At 40.6% G+C, this 23,475-nt stretch overlaps 1 protein-coding gene across 1 annotated transcript; it reads left to right on the top strand.

The window, feature by feature from the left end:
- Positions 1 to 8,286: 8,286 nt before the first annotated feature.
- On the top strand, positions 8,287 to 10,820 carry LOC121011812 (transmembrane epididymal protein 1-like). The gene has a single exon (XM_040446522.1). The coding sequence runs from the start codon at positions 9,915 to 9,917 to the stop codon at positions 10,818 to 10,820; it is 906 nt and encodes a 301-aa protein (XP_040302456.1). The 5' UTR covers positions 8,287 to 9,914.
- The last annotated feature ends 12,655 nt before the right edge of the window (positions 10,821 to 23,475 follow it).

The raw sequence follows: 23,475 nt of genomic DNA, 5'->3' as shown, positions 1-23,475 counted from the left end.
GAGGGGGATGAGCTTAATGGGTAAGGGGCATTAAGGAATCTACCCCTGAAATCATTGTTGCACTATATGCTAACTAACTTGGATGTAAATTAAATTATCATCATCATCATCATCATCCAGCCCAATTCACATAAATTTTCTAAACTCTGAACTTTTGTCCAGTTCACAACTTCTCATCTCCTAGCTTGGGCTGCTTTAGGCTCAGAAGTCCGCAGAGGTGGTGGAGGTGGCTGAGGTGGCATGTGGTCAGCTACTCTCCCTTCCTCGCTTCACCTCTGCCCACTCTCTAGCTGCCCTACCCGGTCTGTCCCAGGTTGGACTCAGAGAAAAAGAGATTGGGGGAAGGAACATGGTCTTATGAGGCTGGTATATTTGTTCATGCCCTCTGCATGATCCTCTTTCCAGAGGATACCTCTGTCTTCCTCAGAGATTGTCCACTGAGCCACCTGAGTGCTGGCTAGGCTTTCTCCACATGGCCACCTGAGACTCCCCCTTTGAACCCTTTAGGTCCCTTTGCCCCTCCAGGGTGCTTTCTAGGGGAAGAACCCTTGAAGAAGCCCAGGCCTGCTGACTTTCACAGGGTTCATATGCAGCCTTTGGACACCACCGCCATTGCCCTGCCGTCACTCCCTCTGTACCACTTCTCCCCACTCTGCATTAAGCAGTCACAACCCCATAAGAGCCTCTTGCCACTGGACTCCCAGGTGAGAGTCAGACATCGGCCTTCTGTCCCTCTAGGTAACACATGTCCTGCTCTCTGTGTAGCACCCTTGGAGCCCCTGTTGCATGGCCTGGAGTAAAGGGAGTGCACCTTTATCCCTCTCACTAGCCAGTGGGGATGGTGCAGACAATGCATAGGACACTGACAGTTCTCTGCAAAGAAATCCCCATTTTCCAATCTCTTGTCAACCTCTACTTCTTAGATGGGCAAGAGGTGGGTGGTGAGCAAAAGCCAGCAGCATGACTCCAGGACTTTCCTTTAAAAGTCTGACATAGACCTCCTGCACCTCCCCTTGGAATGACAATGGGATTTACCACCAACAGTTTTATGACTAGCCTTTGAAACTCAAAGACAGAAGGATGAGTTTCAGTTAAGATCCTGTTTTAAATGTTTGTTAAATTCGATACCAAAAATGGAAAATGACAAGATACGGCTCCAAATGAGTCTACTACTCTTGAGACAAGTCCAGAAGCCCAACTCTAGTAAGAACAGATCATCTGATGGATTCTTAAGCTCCTTTCTGGGAAAGTCTTCAACCAGACTTTCAGCCAGAAGCCTGGGGAAGCAGTGAAGGAACTGTCCTTGAAAGAAGAGGTATTAGGTGGTATAGCTGTGATGGACACTCAGAAAAGAGGACCATGCCATCCAGGAGTTTGTAACAAGGACAGGAACAGTAGGGATAATCAGTCCAGGATTGATTCTATCCAGGATAGGGCCCTCTTCTGATAGGAGGAAACTGCCTCTGCTGAGGACTGTCTGTGGCAATCCTAAACTCCTTATTTAAACATCAGTATTGACCTGCAGCTCCTTTTTTTTTTTTTTTTTTTTTTTTTGCCCCCAAACAAAGTAGAAATTCCAGTAGGGATGCCCAGTAGAAATTCCTGGGTATATGCTTCTCACCAGCTTAGCGACTGGACTAAGGAGAGAAATAGAAATAAGCATAAGGGACACTAAACTACCATCATTCAAATATATATATATATGAAACATACATATATATGAAATATATATATATATATATATATATATATATATATATATATATATGAAACAGAGTAAGTACAACCTTCTATTACCAAAAAGTTCCCTGGTCTTCCCTGCCAGTTCTCACCATGTGCTCTACCTGAAAGACCACTGCTCACCCCTACCTGTCCAGATCCCACCATTCTTAAAGGGTAGCTTCAATCTAACTTCCTGCATATAACAGTCTTGGTTCCCTTCAAGGTGGAAGCAATTGTTCCTTCCTCAATCTGATGGAAATTTGTACCTCTTTTGTTACATATCACAGTCCCCACCCCCTTCCCTCCAACACACAATGTGGCCATTTGTGTGCATCTTATTTCCTCTACTAGTACATAAAGTTCTTGAGGGCAGTGGCGGTGTCTTACCCACCTTGATATTACCCAAAGCATATAATAAAAGCATTTGAGCACAATTCATGCTCACAGTAGGTATTCAACACATGTTTGTTGAATGAGGAACACAAAGACATTGCAAAAAAATGAAATCTCAGGTATACTGAATTCTCAGAGCCCCTTGTTTGCAGCTCAAATGAACAAGATCTGAAGGTTCACTGTCATCAAAAGCAAACGCTGGCCCATCTCCAGAGGGCATCTACCCCATCCTGGCTTCTGCTTCAAAGTTTCCCCTAAGTCCTAGTCGCAGCCCTCTTGATCTTTCCCTGTTTGCTCATTAAAGTTAATTTGGGACATGAAAACATCTAGGACTGAATATTTCATTAAGGGCAGGTCTTCTTAATGCAGCAACTGCAGACAAAATGTAAACATAGGAAAGAGGTTGCCAGTATGAGGCCAACACCTGTAGCACCTGTTTAAACCCCAACTGCTCTGTTCACTGACTGACAACTTCAGTCAGCTTTGGGGATACTAAGAATACCAAGAGAAGTAGATTATGTCTCTTCATGAGTCCTCAAGGAGCTCCAAGGCTCTCCTTCAGGGAAGGGGGAGGACCATAAGGAAACAACAATTTGTATGAAAATAGTCTAGTCTAGAGTCCTGGGTGTGGACTAAGATGATTGCTTACAATATCAGCTACCATTTTCTGAGTTCTTACTGCGTATCAAGGATTGTGCCTAGTGTTTTTACATGGATTGTCTTTTCTAAACCTCACAGTAACCCCATGAGGAGATACTATTATTGACCCCATATTATACTTATGAGGAATAAATGAAATTCCAACCATGGAATAAGAGATTCCAACCATGGCAGAGTAATCCTAAAGTCTGCACTATTAACCGCCTCACTCTATTGTTTCTTAGGATCTCTCAGAATGTTCTAGTCTTAGCAGGCAAGAAAGATTATAACCAATAACTGGTGCACTTGATGGTGTGGCTTTGAATGAGGTACCGGTGAGGTGCAACCTTCATTTTTCTTAAATTTGGGGATTTAATAAGTGAATTTTACACATAAGTGTAAAAATTCACTTATGAGGAATGAAAGAATAGAGGTTTTCACATCAACCACTGGTTCTATGAGAACCCACGGACAATTTTGACTTATGTGACATGCCAGATGGCATATGTCAAATTTCCAAGATTCCACAGGACTATTTGTGAAGTTTTACAAACCCGGAGCTGAAGGGGTATAAATGTGGAGAGCATAGAAACACAGTAATGTGTCACCAGTCTCAAGTCCCATAACCTTCAGTTCCAAGAGACATATATTTATTTCAGTGGAAATTTTAATTCTGGGAAACATAAGTTACTCATTCCTATGGAAATATTTTCAAAGGAGGAACTGGGGTCAGGACCAAAAAAGGAACACAGAACCATAAAATAAAAGGTTAAAAAGAAGTCCAAATATATCAATGATCACAATAAGAATAAGTATCTTAAAGTGCCCTGTCAGGGGCGCCTGGGTGGCGCAGTCGGTTAAGCGTCCGACTTCAGCCAGGTCACGATCTCGCGGTCTGTGAGTTCGAGCCCCGCGTCGGGCTCTGGGCTGATGGCTCAGAGCCTGGAGCCTGTTTCCAATTCTGTGTCTCCCTCTCTCTCTGCCCCTCCCCCGTTCATGCTCTGTCTCTCTCTGTCCCCAAAATAAATAAAAAAACATTGAAAAAAAAAATTGCCCTGTCAAAGTAACACAGATTTTCAGAACAGGTTAAAATACGAAGTTAAGGTAAGTACAAGACATGCTTACACAACAGACACCAGAGGATTGAAAACATACACATGTAAGTATACTATAAAAATAATAAAAGAAAATAAGATATTAAAAAGCTAATATCAAACAAAAGAAAACTAAAGATGAGAACCATAATAATTAAAAGGGAAAAATATGATTTTTTTTTTTAGAGTTTTATCTTTTTTTTTTTTTTTTTGGTAATGTTTATTTATCTTTTGGAGAGAGAGGGAGAGCAGGGGAGGGGCAGAGAGAGAGGGAGACAGAGGATCTGAAGCAGGCTTTGTGCTGACAGCAGACAGCCCAATGTGGGGCTTGAACTCACAAACTGTGAGATCATGACCTGAGCCAAAGTCAGATGCTTAACCGACTGAGCCACCCAGACACCCTTGTTTTCTTCCCTTATATTCACTTCACCAAAAAGATATGACAATTATGAATTTAACATATTAACATTAGGCAGCTATGTGCATAAAATAAAAACTGAAAAAATAAAGAGAATTTTATTTATTTTTTTTTTTAACGTTTATTTATTTTTGAGACAGAGAGAGACAGAGCATGAAGGGGGGAGGGGCAGAGAGAGAAGGAGACACAGAATCGGAAGCAGGCTCCAGGCTCTGAGCCATCAGCCCAGAGCCCCACGCGGGGCTCGAACTCACGGACCGCGAGATCGTGACCTGGCTGAAGTCGGACGCTTAACCGACTGCGCCACTCAGGCGCCCCAAAGAGAATTTTAAAAAGAAGTAAAAAGAGAATGAACAAATCCAGAGTCATAGTAAAAAAAAAAAAAAAAAAACATAATACACCCGTCTCAGTAGTCCTCATAAAAACCACATAAATAACACATAAAAATTAATAGGAATGTAGAATATTCAAATACTTCTCATGGAATATTTATGAAGAACAACATATTTGTAAAAAGCAAAAATAACATCAACATAAAAAAGATAATTTAAAAAGGATGTGCAAATTAAAAGATGTTTTCCTAGATAACTTTTGGGTTAAGTAGAAAATAAAAAGACATGTAAAAATTATTGAAAAGCAAGTGGTGATGAGACCACTCCATATATCAAAACCTGTGGGATGCAGCCAGAGTGAATTTAGATAAAAAATGAAGTGTCCTTGCCATTTCCCTGAGCCTTCAGACTCCCTATATTAGAACTGCATCATTGAATACAATGGCTACTATCCACATGTGGCTAAATTTAAATCACTAAAACTAAAAATTCAGTTCCCTAGTTGCACTGGCCACATTTCAAGTTCTCAATAGCCATAGCTGGCTAGGAGTTATCATATCAGACAGCACAGATTATAGAAAATTCCCATCTTTGAAGAAAGTTCCATTTGGCAATGTTTCTTTAGAGTCTGCCAGGGAAATTCCAGTATGTCAACTTTACTGACTGTAAGCCACCATGAAGTCCAGGTTTCAATTGGCCAACCTAGTTGACTTTTTACATCATTCCCAGATGCTTAAGCTGCATATTAAACCTAGAACCGCAGGAAAGTAAACTCATATTGATAACTGTGTCTCAATCAGCAATCCAATTTCACTTCACGTGGTCAAATATCCATGCTCCCCACACTCTTGCCAAAACTGATTTGTGGGGCCTTGTAATTCTTTTGGTGTATTGGTTTCCTCTCCCACTTCAGACTAGGTCCTGTACATACACGTCTGGGCTCTGTTGAGAGCTAGTCTTGTTACGGACATGGATGCATTAAGAGTGATGTGAGTGGGTCCTACAGAGACTGGCATCCCCTTGGACAGGACTCTCCCCGGTACAGTCATTGAAAGGTGGTCATGCAGAGGAAGCCTTTTTCTCTCAGGTAGGAAGAGAGGTTTCCTCCATCAGAAAGTCAGATCCTAAGGAACTGGGGAGGTCAAAGTTCTCAGCCTCACCTCTTTTCCCATCCCATCCCAGTCCTACTCCTTCTCCCATAAGTGCCCTTGACTTAGCATTAGAGACTGATGGTGCAAGCACTTGATTGACCCTGCCATTCTAGAACACATTTATCCTGGTTTCTTAGTCCTATCTGCCCTGCAATGATAAGAAATGAAGGATTCTTTAAAAGTTGGTATAAAGGCTTTTGAAAGCATGGCACTAAAACCTTCCCTGAGTTACTGGCAGTTTTCTAGGACATATCTAAGGATAATTCTGATTAAACTTGAACCTCCCTCACGAACAACTCCTGTCATTGAAATCTGAAATGCCCTCTTCACACCACTCAGCATGACATTTACTAATTCTACACAATTCTGTAATGTATATTTGTATATTTTCTATGTACGTGTGTATCTGTGTGTACTACACATTTAATTATATTGGAAGCTTTGTGAGAACAAGATTATCTCACAACATTTAGTAAATTCATGTTCACTCACTTCCTGAGGACATTCTTGCTCACTCCGGCATTTTGTACCAGACAAGTGGCAGTGGCTGTGCCTGAGGCCCCTTGAGAATGGGGGTGGTGGGAGGAAGTCAGGTCTGAGGGGAGTCTCAGTGTGGAACAGCCAGGACATGAAGGACCTCCATGGGCTCCTGTGATCAAGCAAAGTTCCCCTCATGAAACAGCTGTCCAGGTACTCACTGTCCACAGACTCTGGAGCTGTCTGCCAGTTCTGCTAATTATTCACCAACTTTGGCTTCCTTCTCAGCTACTCGTGGGCAGTGTACCACCTGGTTTGGGATAGGTGATTCCCATCTTCAGAGTCTGAAATCAGGATGTTCGTGTTTTAATGAACAAAATGTAGTGCTGGTGCCTGGTCAAGGTGGCGACCTGACGGAACCTGAAGTGGGGCTGCTTTGTCCCCATACGTGCCACTTTCAACCTTGCATTGCTCTTGGGTCAGTACTGTTATTTTCTCATTTCCTCTGATCACTGCCTCACAGCTGCCAGGAATGGCCAAAGCTGAAGATAAATGTGGTGGTCAGTTGATGGACATTTAGGCTCTTTCCATAATTTGGCTATTGTTGAAAGTGCTGCTATAAACATTGGCAATGAGAAAGAATGAAATATGGCCTTTTGTAGTAACGTGGATGGAACTGGAGAGTGTTATGCTAAGTGAAATAAGTCATACAGAGAAAGACAGATACCATAAGTTTTCACTCTTATGTGGATCCTGAGAAACTTAACAGAAGACCATGGGGGAGGGGAAGGAAAAAAAAAAAAAGAGGTTAGAGAGGGAGGGAGCCAAAACATAAGAGACTCTTAAAAACTGAGAACAAACTGAGGGCTGATGGGGGGTGGGAGGGAGGGGAGGGTGGGTAATGGGTATTGAGGAGGGCACCTGTTGGAATGAGCACTGGGTGTTGTATGGAAACCAATTTGACAATAAATTTCATATTTAAAAAATAAAAAAATAAAAATAGCCCAATTTACTTTTCCACATCAAATCAAAAAAAAAAAATGTGGTGGTCAGGAGATAAGTGGTATCTGCTTGTCCCTCAGCATCTACTATGTCTATTAGACCCACAGCACTGAGGTACTGGAGATAACACTACTAGTGACCCGTCTTTTCTGACACCTGCAGTCCATTCTAGGTAGAATTGAGCTACTCAGAAAAACACACCAGCTCTTTGATGATGGTAGATACTCAGTGGAGAAATGGGCTTTGCTGTACTGAGAGCCAATTCCCCTCAGAGCAGCTCAACAATTCCCCAGGTCAAGACAAGAACCACAGAGAGTACCAGAGATTTCTCCTCCCTAGTCCGCTGTATCACAATGTCATACTCTTGCTTCCCTTTATACTTCCTCTCCTTGACCATTCCAGCTCTTTGAAGTTTTCTGGGTGTTTTGACCACTAGCTAAAAAGGAAAAATTGTGGGGTGACAAAATCATTCCCTATACAAACCCCCCAAGTGTTTCCCTCCCACCTCCTCCCCATCCATACTCTCTCTCTCTCTCTCTCAACGTAAAGAATACAGATGCCACAGTTCTTTCCTTTCATTAATAGAGAAGCCAAAGTTCTACTCATTAGGTGGACATTGGGACTGGAATCCTGGTTTCTCAGTTTCGTCATTTTTTTTTTCCACTTCACAGCCCTGCTTTCATAAAGCTGGGGTTTTGCAGTGGTTATCATCAAGTTTGGAACTACAGGCACTTATTTTTCTCTCATTTTGCTTATGAATTTTTCTAAATTTTTTCTATGACTATGTGTTAGTTTTGCATTACCTTGGGTATTCTAGCCACAATAGCAAACACATGTGAAAATTTCCATAGCTCAAGAAAAATAGCTTATTCCTTGTTTATTTATAGTCCAAAATGAGGGTTCCTGAACAAAAGTATAGGTTTCCTAGAAGGAGTAGTCCAGGAAACCTGTTCCTTCCAACCTAGAGTTCCTCTATTCTCAACAACATATAGTAAGCTGTGATATTTTGTCTAAAGCCAGAGAAAGGAAAATAACATGGAAGAGTATGTCAGGGAGAATTTAATGAGTGAGACCAGGAAGTAATCTGTATCATTTCCATTTATACCCTGATTGGCTAGAACTCAATTGCAAAGCAGGGTAGGAAATGTAGTTTATCAGTACGCAAAGGAAGAAAAGGATATGAATATAGTGAATGTATGAATGTATGATATGAATATAGCCAATGTATGCCACACTTGTGTAAGAAAGGAAAGTTGAAATTAAAATGGAATAAGGAAGGCAAATCCCTCTGTAATCTTCAGCTCTCTCTCATACAGCACTTTTATACTCAAATCCTCACTCTCCCACTGTCAAGAAATGGCCTTCATCCTCAAGGACAGACTGGGTTTGTTTTTTTTGTTTTTGGTTTTGTTTTTGTTTGTTTTGTTTTTTTGTTTTCTGATCTTAAGTGGGTGTAGGAAAGAGAGATACTGGTCAGGGCTCAGAGTCAGTGCTGTGACTCGGGTGTAAGTCCTCCTCCCCACTGGGGGTGCTATCAGCATATAGGTGCTGCCTTTCTGCCCCACAGTATTGCTTGTACTCTGATTATGCAGAAGATTGTGATGTCTGCATTCTTTATCTCGAGTAATGAACTTCCTCCTCTTCCACACACCTATATCATTGTCAGAGTAACTTTATTCCCCGTACCTCTTGCAATAAATCCAGAACCACTGTGTGCCCAAGGGCCTGACTCATGTTCCCTGTATCTTGCTCTTTACCATCCCTCTATATGAAGACACTTGCCCAGGATGTATTACCTCAGATGCAGCTGGCTATCAACCACTGCCGAAGACTTTTCCTACTTATACGTATTAGGCATATAGCAAATGTAATTAAAAAATAAAGTTGATGAACTTATTCACATTAAATATAAATAGCTCACTGAATCTATGTCTGAAAATATTTGCATTTTAACAACAAAGTACACCTTAACATTACCAAATTCATCTCAAAAAGTGGTTTTTCAAGTTTATCTACTATCCAGTAGAGAGAGATTTGGGGGCAAATGAGGGGCTTTCTTGGTGGGTCCCCAAATCTGTTACAGAGAAATGAAGTGGCCAGGTAGGTACTTAGTATTTGTTTATGTGAGCACATCCCCAAATGTTTACAAATTTTTATTTTCAGGGAGAATATATTTTCTTTCAATATATGGTCAAAGATATGAGTAAGCGTTCTTAAAAAATACACAAATATTTGTGAGTAACCAAGGCCATTTCTGGGTAATCTACAGTTCATGCACCACTCTACTGCTTCTCTAAGCACTGGACAGGAGCAGAAGAAAGCAGGTCATGGGAGAGAGGGACAGTGTGACCAGAAGCATCTCAAAGGCCCAAACACAGAGCTCATGAGAGTGCACATTCTCACAGGTACATACTAGGAAATATTCACCTTCCTTTTTTTGGCAGAAGTCAGTTTGTTCCCAGTGTACTAGAATGGAATGGAACAATGAGACTCATTACCAAAAGTGTAGGCTCTTGTCCAGAACTTTGAATTCTCTCTGGGAGCAGTGGGCAGAGAGAGATGATAAAAAGAGGTAGAAGTTAGCTTTGTATACGTAGCCTACAACTTGAAGGGCCCTCAATAGAGAGGAGAGCAGTGAGGTCCTGAGTTTTGTCCTCACTCCTTAGGAAGACAGAACTATAATTTCATGGGAAAATTCATAGGGCATATATACCCAGGGCTGTATCTTTTCTCCTATGGACTGTATCAGGCCACAGTGGTCTTTAAGGCCATGATAGTCAATGACTCTCTCCTCTGTCCTTCATGCCCTCCCAGGCATAAGGGAATATGGGCCAGGCTGTGGATAATATCCTACGGAGGTTTGCTGAAGATAGTGACTGGTTCCATCTTAACAATTTATGTAGTCTTCTGTCTTGATGATGGGATGGTGTTGATGAACAAAAAGTACCCACCAAGATTTCTGTACCCCAAAGAGTGGCAGCACCTCACTATGTTCATCCTCTTCACCCTCAATGGCTATGTAGATGTCATGAGCAAGAACTTGCTACCTCAGAGGTGTGTGGTCCTAGAGAAAGGTACCCTGGTCCTGACCTTCTATGTGCTCCTGCTGCTGTTGATGTCACACGTCCAGGACTCAAACGGGATAGAGCTTCAGATTCATTATCTGCTCATCGTGGTGGTGTTCCTGTTGATGCTGGTGTTGACCATAGAGCTGTGGACTCCTGACACATTTCACCTCTTGCTGATTGAGACTTTTCTGTTTCTGACGATGGGCTCCTGGCTGATACAGGGGGGCTTTATTCTGTACAGACCAGTCACTGGCTACCCATGGCAGGATGATGACATCAGTGACATCATGTTCATCACCACCTTCTTCTGTTGGCATGTGATGATCAATGCTTTGTGTCTGCTGGGAATCTATGGAATCTCTTCCTTTTGGCATCATTGTTACCGTCCCAGCTTGAAGCTGATGGAATCCAAGGAAGCTCCACATCACAAGGGCACTATAGGACCCCTCTACAAATTGCTGCGGGAAGTGGAACAGTCAGAGAAAGATGACCAGGCTCCTCTCCTTTCAAAGAGCTCTCCCTGAGACAGGGCCTAGAATGCCTGGCACATTGTCCACTCATCTTTTCCCTTGTGTGTTCTCTCAGACACATGCAATGTACCCTTTTCGGTCCCCAGTGAAGGTAATGGCCATGAAGGAGAGCAGTTGGTCTCCATCTGCTGGTACATCTCCTGCCCTTGATCTTCTAGTTGCTGAGGAGATGAGGCGAGAGGAACCTGAGAAAGAGATGCTGATGGGATTGGTGGGGTGGTAGAGAGAGCACCAGGGGAGTAGGAAAGTGTAAAAGCCATGAGGGGCAGAGGATGCAATAGAAGAGAGGCCTTCAAAGAGAGGAGAGCAGAGTCTAGCAGTCATGCAGCCACCAGCTACTTCTATAGGAGTTTACTCAAGGAATAAAAACTTCTCATAAATCAAAACTGCAATATTGGGTGTTTCTGTTTTCCAGCTTAAGTGACAACACCATGTGGAAACAGATGTGGTACAATTCACTTATCCCACCTCGTTGAAGTGGTAAGAATATCATATATATTTTTGAATTTGGTAGATTCATATAATTTCGAATTTTGCACATAAAGTGAAAATCAGTAATTTCATATCACAATTTTTCAAATTTCCATAAGCCAAATTTTCATTAAATGCCACCACAAGTCTTATTCCTGACTTCTAATCCAGGCAAAAAAGCTTATAAGCTACTTGTTTAACTACCACCAGTCCCACCAGCAATCTACTAGATCCTAATTTATTATGTACTACTCTTGTGCCTTTGCCAAACAATAAGGTGTACAATTTAGAAAATGCCAGTGCCAGTTACATATTTAGTACACAGAGTTATTTTTTACCCAGCATTAAATCTCCTTGCACTGCTACCACCAAGAATTCCTTCTCCAGAAACACTTGTTATGTTCCTTTGACCTGTAACTCTTCAGCAACTCATCTAATTGTGCTTTGTGATTTTGCCCACACTGCTGATACATTCAGCTCTGTCCTATTTCTCATGAGGAAGTTTTGCCTCACTGAAAGGTAGGCTCCTTAAGAATGGAGAATTTGTCATATCCTAGTTACCTAATTTGCTTTGCATATTCCAGGATATAACATTGTCCTCTATGTGGTTGATACTTAAGGAAGTTTCATTTTCTTCCAGAGCCTCCTTTTCCTGTGTCTCCTAAATATAATGTTTGACTGCTCTGTGAACTCCCAGGGAGGCATCTACAGTCTAAAGTCTAAATCATCTAAGCAGTGTGTCCACTCACTTCCTGCTGTGTAAAATAAAACCTCCACTGACCTATTTGAAAAAGTTTCTCTGTATGTTATTGCTTAGTTTATCTGCATAAGGTACCCCCTGTTGGCTTTCCAGAAGTTTCTACAACTAAGACTCTGATGGGCTAATTTGCCCAAAGGCTCATGGCTGGCCAGAGTCAGGACAGAAACCTAAGCTGGCAGGTCTGAAAGTCAAGTGCCTGCTTCTGTAGCCTGGGCTCCAGTGACTTCTCTGCAGAGGAGGGGTTGACTGATCCAGACAAGAAATGGGCAGAAAGTAGGCAGTGAGGATACCCACTGTGCATGAGTAGAACAGTGCAATTACCCACACCCCTCCTCCTAAAGTATATGTTTGTCTCTACCCCCTTGGCTCCTTGGGGTATGAAGAGGTTGATGGGCCCTTGTACTTGTGGCTGGGGCTTATATTTCTAGATACAGGCCAGAGCAGAGCCAGGAAAAACATGTTTCTTTGAGTATTTCTAATCCTTCTTGTTTCTCCTGTTACACTTAGTTCCTGAGTGCTTTCCCATTAGTTTTCTTTGGGGTTCCCAATTTTTTGTATTGCCATTTTAATATAATCATGGTAAATGATGAAGAAATACAGAAAACAACTCATTGGTCTTAACAAGTTATTTGTGCCCCATTTCTAAACTGCTAAGGAAATATCTAATAATAAATGAATTTTTCCTAACATAATACACCATAAAACATACCTTCCAGGCAACATACTTGCATTTACAGAAATGTTTTTATGTATGTATGTATGTATGTATGTATGTATTTATGTATTAATTGATTTTTATTTAAGTTTATTTATTTATTTATTTATTTATTTATTTATTGAGAGAGAGAGAGAGAGAGAGCGCGCGCGCAAGCGGGGGAGGGGAAGAGAGAGAGGGAGAGAGAATCCCAAGTAGACTCCTTGCTATCAGTGTGGAGCCTGACACAGTTCAATCCCGCAAACTGTGAGATCACGACCTGAGCCAAAACCAAGAGTCAGACATTTAACTGGCTGAGCCACCAAGGCACCCCAGAAACCTACTTAAATTAAATATACTTCTAATCAAAAAATTCTCCATGTTATTTTAATTGAATTCAGTAAACTTATTCTAAAATATATCTGGGAAAGAAACATAGAGAAGACCCTAGGTCTTTTTTTTCCTAGAAGAAAAAAAATGAGGAATAAATTGCTTTACCAGCTTTCATAATACACTATAAGAATTCAGTCATTAAAACTGTGGTGTAGGAGAAAGCAAGTATCATCATAGAGCCTTAAATCAACATTGTGTAATGTGACAAAGTCTCCAGAAACAGAAATACATAGTGGAAAAATTAAATACATGTTAAGAATGGGCTCTTCAAAAAATGTGAGGAATAACTGGCTTTGCACTTGGAAAAACAAAACAAACAAATAACAATAGCCTAGTTTCTATCTCATACAACACACACACACACACACACACACACACAATAATAGATAGACTGAAGAAAATAAACATGAGCAAGTAAGCCTAGAAAAATGTTTTGAATGGATTAAAGGAGGATATTTTATATTAAAAGACATGAACATTTTTCTGGGAAAAAAAATGAAAAGATTACCCATTTTATTTAAATTTACCATAACTAAAAGACATAAGCAAAAGAGATAAAAGAGATACTGTGAAGGATATTTTCAACAAATGGAACAGAGAAAAATAATCTGATGCTCAGAATATACAGAGATGTTCAAACATTAGCAAACAAAAAAGCAACATAATATTAAAAAAAAAAAACGGGCAGAAGATATAAATGACCATGTCTCAGAAGAACAAATGGGTAATAAATTTTTAAAAAAATGTTTTAAAAATTGGTTAACCAATTTTGAGAAAAAGCAGATTTTTAAAAAGTAGGATCTTTATTTAATATCAGGTTGTCAAAAATTGTCAAAAGTCTTAAAGAAATAATACTATCCGTTGCTGGAGACCATGTAGGAAAAAAGATGTAGGGAATGATCACACACTGCAGGTGGCAATGTGAATTGGTCTACGTTTCTTTGAAGTCAGTTCGGCAGAGGGTGCCAGAATTTAAAGTGTACATATCCTTCAATAGACAGCTCCACTTTATGCTGTCTGCAGTAGACATGTGTCATATGAGTCTAACACCATCTTTAGACTCATGAAAAGAGCTTCCCAACATTTGAACAATTTCCACTTTATCAGGCTTGCCTTCCTGGTAGATCTTTATTTTTAATTTCTGGTCTCCTTTGTAGCTAGCTAGGGTACAGGCATGTGACCAATTAGACACACCCACTTAAGACTTCACCTCACAAGTGAGCAATGTAAGGAAACTGGCTGTGCACAGGGTTGCTATTCTGTAGGAGACTAGTGTCAACGTGTGTTTGTCAACACACTGGTCTGCCCTGTAGTTCTGGGGTCAGTGTCAAAAGCAGCGACCTAAGCCCATTTCGACAGTGCAATTCTGAGCATTGGCCCTTCACACTTAAACCTGAAGTCTTTTTCTCCAGCCATCCTAATGATTCTGTGAACTAACTTATCTATTTAAACAAATTCCTTCTCTTAAACTAGCCAGAGTATCTATTCTAGAAATACTCACACATCTATACAAAGAGCATATACAAGAATGGTCACTGAAGTATTTTTTCCATGAGGAATTTTAAATAATAAACTATCACCAGTAGGGAAATGGTTCAATAAATTAGGGAGTACTGTACAGGACTTAAAAAGAACAGGGGAGATCTGTATGTCCTGACAAAAAAGATCTCCAAGATGAAAAAAGCTAACTTCAGAAAATATGGAGCATCTGATCCAGGTTTTGGAGACAGTTATGTTCTTGTTAACTTCAGAAGGTCTTAATCCTTCTTCTTACACCTACCAAGAGCAGTCAGGACCACAGGGCAATCGGGAGAGATGACATCCTGATGGTGTGGACACTTGCTTCATTTAACATACTGTGCAGAAAACTCTCTATCCATATGAATACTAATCCAATTGGATTTTAGCCTATAACTAATGTGACCATGTAATTTATCATTCAAACTTGAACCCTTGAGAAAGAAAAGGCAAAATTAATACTTGTACTGGGACAACAGGTAAAAACCAAACTCCAACAGACACATTGGGATTCTTGGTTACTTTACCTATAACCTAAAAAAGACATACTGTTTATCTTAAGTTTGCCCCTCCAAATCCACCTTTCACTTCCATCCTGCTCTTTCCCACGTGACTGCCCTGGTCTGTAGCACATCATTATTCCTTACCCTTGGCTTCAGGCAACCTTTGGCCAATGACAAGCCCCAGCAGGAGGATGGTTAAGAGAATGAGATTAGAGTTTTGATTTTTTGTTCTTTTTGCTCCTGCCTCTGGGGTCACATCAGGCTGGCAGTATCTTGCCACCATGACACCATCAGTATCCATTTCCTAGACTACCATAACAAGTTACCACAAACTAAGCAGCCTGCCACAGAAATCTACTGTCCCACAGTTTGGGATGCCAGAAGTCCAAAGTCAAGGTGAAGGCAGTGTTGAGTCCTTCTGGAGGATCTGAGGGAGAATCTGTCACATGTCTCTCCCTCAGCTTCTGATGACTGCTGGCAGCCCTTGGCATTCCTTAGCTTGTAGATACATCATTCCAAGCTCTGCTTCCATCTTTACATTGTCTTCTCCTCTGTGTGTTTCTGTGTCTCAAATATTCCTCATACTTTCTCTTGTAAGGTTACCTGTCATTGGATTTATACCCTACCCTAAAACCAAGATGATTTCATCTCAAGATCGTTACCTTAATTATATCCACAAAGACCCTTTTATCAAATAAGGTCACATTCACAGAGTCCTGAGGGTTAGGACTTGGAAATATCTTTTTAGGAGTGACCATTCAACCCACTACACAGTCCTAATATATGCCAGAACTTCTCCTACTTAGATACTTTGGTGCCTAGAGGTAATAACAGCTCCTACTGTTACTCAGCTCTCTCTTGTGATCTCCTTGCACCCTGCACACATATATATAAGAAGCACCTTTTATTAAACCTTTCTTGAACTATCCCAGTGTGTGTGGCCATCTATTTCCTAGTGGGACCCTATCTGAAACATCAGTGAAGTAAGTGTACAGGAGGCCAGAATCCTTAAATACAATTCTCCCTCCAGATATCTGGAACAGTGACAAGAGAAAAACTACAACCGAATTTCACAAAAGTGAACATATAATGAAAGAGACTAATTTCCAAACATGTGGGTAATAAATTAAGGGGGTCTTCCAACTTCAATCAAGACAACCAAAGGATTTAATTAATGTATTCAAAAATCCTAAATAGCCACAGGAAACAAAATCAATGTACAGAAATCAGTTGCATTTATATATACCAATAATGAAGCAGCAGAAAGAGAAATCAAGAAATAGACCCCATTTACAATTGTGCCAAGAACCATAAAATACCTAGTAATAAATCTAACCAAATATGTGAAAGAACTGTATGCTAAAAACTATATAAAACTTATGAAGGAAATTGAAGAAGACACAGAAAAATGGTAAAACATTCCATTGCTATAGACTGGAAGAACAAGTATTGTTAAAATGTTGATACTACCCAAAGCAATCTACACATTCAATATAATCCCAATCAAAATTGTTACCAGCATCCTTCTCAAAGTTAGAACAAACAATCCTAAAAAATTTGTATGGAACCACAAAAGATCTCGAATAGCCAAAGTTATGTTGAAAAAGAAAACCGAAGCAGAAGGCATCACAATCCTGGACTTTAGCCTCTACTACAAAGCCGTAATCATCAAGACAGTATGGTACTGGTACAAGAACAGACACGCAGACCAATGGAATAGCATAGAGAACCCAGAATTGGACCCATAAATTCATGGCCAACTAATCTTTAACAAAGCAGGAAAGAGTATCCAATGGAAAAAAGACAATCTATTTAGCAAATTGTGCTGGGAGAATTGGACAGCAACATGTAGAAGAATGAAACTAGACTACTTTCTTACACCATACACAAAAATAAACTCAAAATGGATGAAAGACCTAAATGTGAGACAGGAAACCATCAAAACCCTAGAAGAGAAAGCAGGCAATAACCTCTTTGACCTCAGACACAGCAATTTCTTGCTTGACGTATCTCTGAAAGCAAAGGAAATAAAAGCAAAAATGAACTATTGGGACCTCATCAAGATAAAAAGCTTCTGTACTACAAAGGAAACAATCAACAAAACTAAAAGGTAACCAACAGAATGGGCTAAGATATGTGCAAATGACATATCAGATAAAGGGTTAGTATCCAAAATCTATAAAGAACTTATCAAACTCAACACATGAAAAATAAATAATCCAGTGAAGAAATGGGCAGAAGACATGAATAGACATTTTTCCATAGAAGACATCCAGGTGGCCAACAGACACTTGAAAAGATACTCAACATCACTCCTCATCAGGGAAATACAAATCAAAACCACAATGAGATATCACCTCACACCAGTCAGAGTGGCTAAAATTAACTCAGAAAACAACAGATGTTGGCAAGGATGTGGAGAAAGGGGACCCTCTTGCACTGCTGGTGGTAATGCAAACTGGTGCAGCTGCTCTGGAAAACAGTGTGGAGGTTCCTCAAAAAATTAAAAATAAAACTACCCCTACAACCCAGCAATAGTGCTACTAGGAATTTATCCAAAGGATACAGGAGTGCTGATATATAGGGATATAGGGGCACATGTATCCCAATGTTTATAGCAGCACTTTCAACAATAGCCAAATTATGGAAAGAGCCAAAATTCCATCAACTGATGAATGGATAAAGAAAATGTGGTTTATATACACAATGGAATACTACTTGGCAATGAGAAAGAATGAAATCCTGCCATTTGCAACAATGTAGATGGAACTGGATGGTATTATGCTGTTATATAAGTCAGAGAAAGACAGAAACCATATGTTTTTCCTCGTATGTGGAACTTGAGAAACTTAATGGAGGACCAGGAGGGAAGGGAAGGGGTAAAAATAGTTTCAAACAGAGAGGGAGGTAAACCATAAGAGACTCTTGAATGTGGAGGACAGACTGAGAGTTGATGGGGGAGGGGGACGAAAGAGGGAGTAAATGGGTGATGGGATTTGAAGAGGGCATTTGTTAGGGTGAGCACTGGGTGTTGTATGTAAGTGATGAATCACTAAATTCTATTCCTGAAATCATTATTACACCATATGTTAACTAACTTGGATTTAAATTAAAAAAATAAATTAAAACAAACAAGCAAACAAACAAAAAACATGTGTGGCCCCATTAGCGGAAGACTGTAACCAAAATGAAGCAGGGATCCTAATGAGAATGAGAAGCTTCAGGACCATGAAGTTCCTTTGCTCTCTGTCTATAATTAATTACAAGGCAGCCTTTGTGAATTTAGTTTCCTGAGCCCTAAAACACTGGCTTGAACAGGGCACATGAGAATAATTCTAGACTTTAAGATACTGAAAGCAGAGAAGGGAGTTGGTTGGGAGAAATCAACTTAACCCCTCAGGTCATTTGTCGCATTGATGTTGATGGACAAGTGTTGAATTTACATGAGCTTCCAGGGTCCTCTTGGAGGCCTGGCAGACAATGTACACTAACTGATTTAGAACAGATAAATCTAAATCTTGTAGGCTTAACACAAAAGAAGGTTATTTCTCCCATACTCATAAGTCTTCTACCTGGTCTTTCAGATGTGACTCCTTTCATCTTGTGACTTTGTCCTTCTCTAGTGCCTCACAGTCCTCTGTATTCAGCCAGCAGATATGGAAAAAGAAAAGGTGAGGAATAGGAGGAAGTTTCTATAGGTCCTGTCTTGAAATGGTGTACATCACTTCCCCACACATTTCACTGGCCCAAACTCAGTCACTGAGTGGCTGGGAAGTGTGGTCCCAGCAATACTCTACATTGTGGGAAGGGAGCAAGACTCAGTGGTCAGATAGCTGTATCTCTCACAGGGAAATCTGAGATTTACCATGAGGTTCCCAAATTGCAGAATTAAGATTTCTGAACAAGAGGGAGCAAAGGTTAACTCCTAATTGGGGTGTGCATATTCTGGTTTAGAAGAGAAATAATCTATGGAACAAAACAGACTCAAGGTCCTTGAGTTCTGTCCTTGGCCATGGGTATGCGTTAATAGCATAGTCATAAAGGAATAAACAGGTATAACAGAGGTAAGTTGAGTATATACTTCTACCTTGCCAAAAGTTTCCAGAAGAAAAATAAATTTGCAGCTGTTGAAATGTGATCATCAAAAAATACCTGAAATCAATTACATAAACTGTGAAACCTAAGTCATAATTATGCAATGAGGTATAAAGTTCACATTTTAGAAAATTTCACAGAGGAAAATTATAGGCTGGTGTGCCAAGAGAAATAAAGTATATATAACCTTTCAAACAAAGAAATTAGAATGTTGTTTTCCATCTTCTGTGAGCCTTGTTTTGAAAAGTCAATGACAAACCCCAAGGTTTGGTAACCCTTACTGGAAATAAGATGAAAGTTAGGCCCATGAACAATGGGCTATCTCTGACCTTATGCCTATTTTCATGGACCCACTTCCTGTGTCGTTCTGCTTGAGTTCCCAGCCTCCGTCTTTCTTTCTTCCTGTGGTGTATTCTGCCTTGCAGCAAGGTGAGTTGCAATCATTTTTTTGTTGTTGTTGATGATGATGTTCCTCGTAAACAAAAGGAGGTAAATTAAAAGATGCTTTTGGAAAGCACCATAGTAAAACCCCATGGCTATCAAGAAGTTTATACTATAGTTCTCTAGATGCCATTTTTGACCAGACTTCTATCTCCTCCATAATCTGTTCTTTTCACTAAAACTTTAAAATTCACTCAACATGTCGCTCCATACTGTCTAAATCTGCACAATCCAATATGGCAGCCACTAACCACATATAGGTATTGAGTGCTTGTAATATGGCTTGTCTGAACTGAGATGCACTATGAGTATAAAATATAGACTGGAGTTTGAAGACTTAGCATGAAATGAGGAATCTAACATACTTCATTTTTAATTTTTATATTAATTACATGCTGAAATAACATTTTAGATACATTGGGTAAAAATAATACTTCATTAAATTTCACCATTTTGTTTTTAATGTGCAAAATTCAAAATTTAAAATTACATGTCATATTTGATTTCTATGGAAGAGAAGTAGTCTAAATAGTTCTCTAATGTCTGTATTGTGTGTGTGTAGAGATGTGTGCCTTCAACTAAATCATAAGCTCTTTGAGGGTAAGAACTATGTTATATACTTTTTTATATGCCCTATTATATTCAGTAGAATCCAGAGTAGTAGAAAATTCCTCAGGAATTTGAAGACTTTCTTGCTCATTCTAGCATTTTATGCCAAACAATCGGCAATGGCTGTGCCTGGGGACCCACTAGAATGTGGGGAGGGGGGTAAGGTAGGTCTGAGGGGAGTCTCAATGTAAACCAACCAGGACATGAAGGAACTCTATGGGCTCCTGTGGTCAAGCAAAGTTTCCCTAATGAGACAGCTGTCCAGGTACTCATTGTCCACAGACTCTGGAGCTGTCTGCCAGTTCTGCTAATCATTCACCACCTTTGGCTTCCTTCTCGGCTAGTCGTGGGCAGGGTCTGGTTTGGGACAGGTGATTCCTATCTTCAAAGTCTGAGATCAGGATGTCCATGTTTTAATGAACAAAATGTAGTGCTGGTGCCTGGCCAAGGTGGGGGGGGGGGGCCTGAGCATTCCAGATGGGACCTTAACGGGGGCTACTTGTCCTCATATGTGCCACTTTCAACCTCGCATTGCTGATGGGTCAGTGCTGTTAATCTCCCTTCTCCTCTGACCACTGGCACCTGGCTCACGGCTGCCAGAAACAACTGGGAAGATGAGTGTGGGAGCTGGCCTGAACTCTGCTGCCCTACTTCATTTGGAATACAGCCTTGAAGTATGAGAAGCAACATTAAAAGTGACTGAATGCAGTTCCCTGGGGCCTGTGGACCATGCACACCCCAGCCAGTCCTCCTATTACTTAGGGGAGTGATGAACCCTGTGTTTCTCCCCAGAGCAAATCCAAAAACCAAAGAGAATCCCTGCGGTCCTCTCCTCCCTTACTCACCTCAGATGTGTCATGCACCTTTTCCCTTAGAATCTCCTCCCTCTGAGCATTGAGCTCTACCATTCTCTCCAAGCGTTTTGTTAATTCACCAAAAGAGAGAAAGAAACAGGAGATAAACAGGCTCACTCTGTGTGACGACAACAGGCATGCTCTTTTATTTCCACATCAGTAGAAAGCTCAGTTCAAAATTCAATTTTTTTTTTCACATAAGAGGTATGACATACAGCAAATGAAGAGAGAACTGGAATTAGAACCCAGATTTATGACTTCCAGTCGATGCATTTTCCACTTCCTTAGGCTTCCTTCTTAAAACTGCATTTCTAAACCTCATTGGTGGCAATGGTCACTTCCAGATTATAGGATTAAAGATCATTTTTAAGGTTGTTCCTTTGCTTATATATTTACCTGATTTTTCTGACATGACCATACATGAATTGAAAAATATGCCTAAAAATAAATTTTAAAATAGGCAAATCCCTTAATAAAACAGAATTAAGCTTCATTTTTCCAACTTGCCTTTACACTCAAATCTTAGTCTTGCCAAATCTCTCAATAGTAAAAAGCAATCTGAATTATTGCCATCTTCAAGGGCACAGAGAGAGATTTAATTTTTCTGGAACTAAGTGCACTTGAGAAAGAGTAGGTATTTGGATGGGGGTGAGGGCTCAGAGGCAGTGCTATGACCTGGGTGTAAATTCACCTCCTCTCTTGGGATGAGCACTGGGTGTTGTATGGAAACCAATTTGACAATAAATTTCATATTTTGAAAAAATAAAAAAATAATAAATAAATAAATAAATAAATTCACCTCCTCTCTTCTAGAGGTGCTGTCGGCATACAGGTGCTGCCTCTCTTCCCCACGACTATGCTTGTACTCTGAGGATTGATGGCAGAAGACTGTGATGTCAGCATGGTTCATGCTGAGTGATGGACTTCCTCCCCCCACTTAGCACAATTGCCACACTCCAAAAAATTCCTATTTCAATAAACTGCAATAAACCCAACTCCATGTGTGGACCTAGGACATGCCTCACATTCCCTGTACCTTTCTCTCCACCATCCTCTCTGCCTTATACTCAGCTCCCTGTTACCCAGCTCCTATACTCTGTCTTGTGAGGTGCATTAGACACCAGTGGAGTAACAGATAAATGAAGCTGATGGGCTAATTTGCACTGAAATACAAATGACCAACACCAATTCACTGGAGTCACGCACTCATCAGTATCTGCATCTGAAGAATGACACCTTAATCCCTTGTATCAGTTAAGAATGAATCAAGGGAGCAAAGGGTATGAAATATGGTTTTCTTATGGATATTAGACCTTATACATTTGTAAAAGAAGTCTACAGAAGGCTGTGGCCTTTCTGCTATGTGATGAGGCCTAAGGTCATTTCAGGTCAATATGGCAGCAGTCAGGAAAAGTATATTGCATGAAGTTAGGGAATATCAAGGACAAACCAAAACAGATGAGAACAAAATTGAGCCCATGTGTGCCTCTCACCACCCCATACTTCAACGGCAAGTGACCTGCAGAAGAAGCTGGTGCCCTTGACATGAAGACAAGCTGAGGGAGCTATAGGCCTGGCTGCTGCCCATGCCAAGGAGATGGGCATCAGTAACAGAACACATGAGCTACATGGCAGTGGCGCCTGGCACTCTATGCCTTCAGAGCATGTTTAGGTTGCAGCTTCACTTCCACCTTCTCATGTAAACCTCTCCTGTAGCCAACCCATCCTGGAAATGTCTATAAAAAAGGAAATTCCGGAAGATATGGCTTAAGCATAGTTAGGATGATGTACTACAAAACCACCACAATCCCTGAAAATCAATACCAAAAGATAGCTTTTCAGATCCATTTATCGGCCAGTTGAGATGTTGAAGTAGGGGTGTGGGCATGAATGGAGATCTGAAGAGGAGGTGGTGGTGAAGGAAGTTTTCTTGGTGATCTTTAGAATGTGTCTATAAGAGAACAGAAAACCCAAGCAGACACTAGGTGTATATTATATGGTCACATATCCAAATGTTTATTATAAATACATGTGTCCAGAAAGGAAACCTTACACTTGGACCGAAGTTACGTCTGAGAACAACTGAAGAATACTGTAGGGTTTGTGAGTGTCCAGGCTTCCTCAGGATACCAGAGCAACAACCCCTACCCCCATCCCATGCTCCTCTCCTTGTTTGAGGGCTGGGCAACACAAGGGGAGGGAAGCCATGGGAGAAAGGGACCGGTGTGAACAGAAGTACATCAAGGGCCATAGAGAGGAGTCTCTAAAATTACATTCACAAGTATTCTTCTTTGGCATAAGTCAGTTCTCA

Source organism: Herpailurus yagouaroundi, unplaced genomic scaffold (genome assembly GCF_014898765.1).
Source record: "Herpailurus yagouaroundi ecotype Mexico unplaced genomic scaffold, PumYag 195, whole genome shotgun sequence".
Lineage (NCBI taxonomy): Eukaryota > Metazoa > Chordata > Mammalia > Carnivora > Felidae > Herpailurus > Herpailurus yagouaroundi.
The sequence above is the reverse complement of the archived record's forward strand: the minus strand, read 5'-3'. Positions and strand labels throughout refer to the sequence as shown.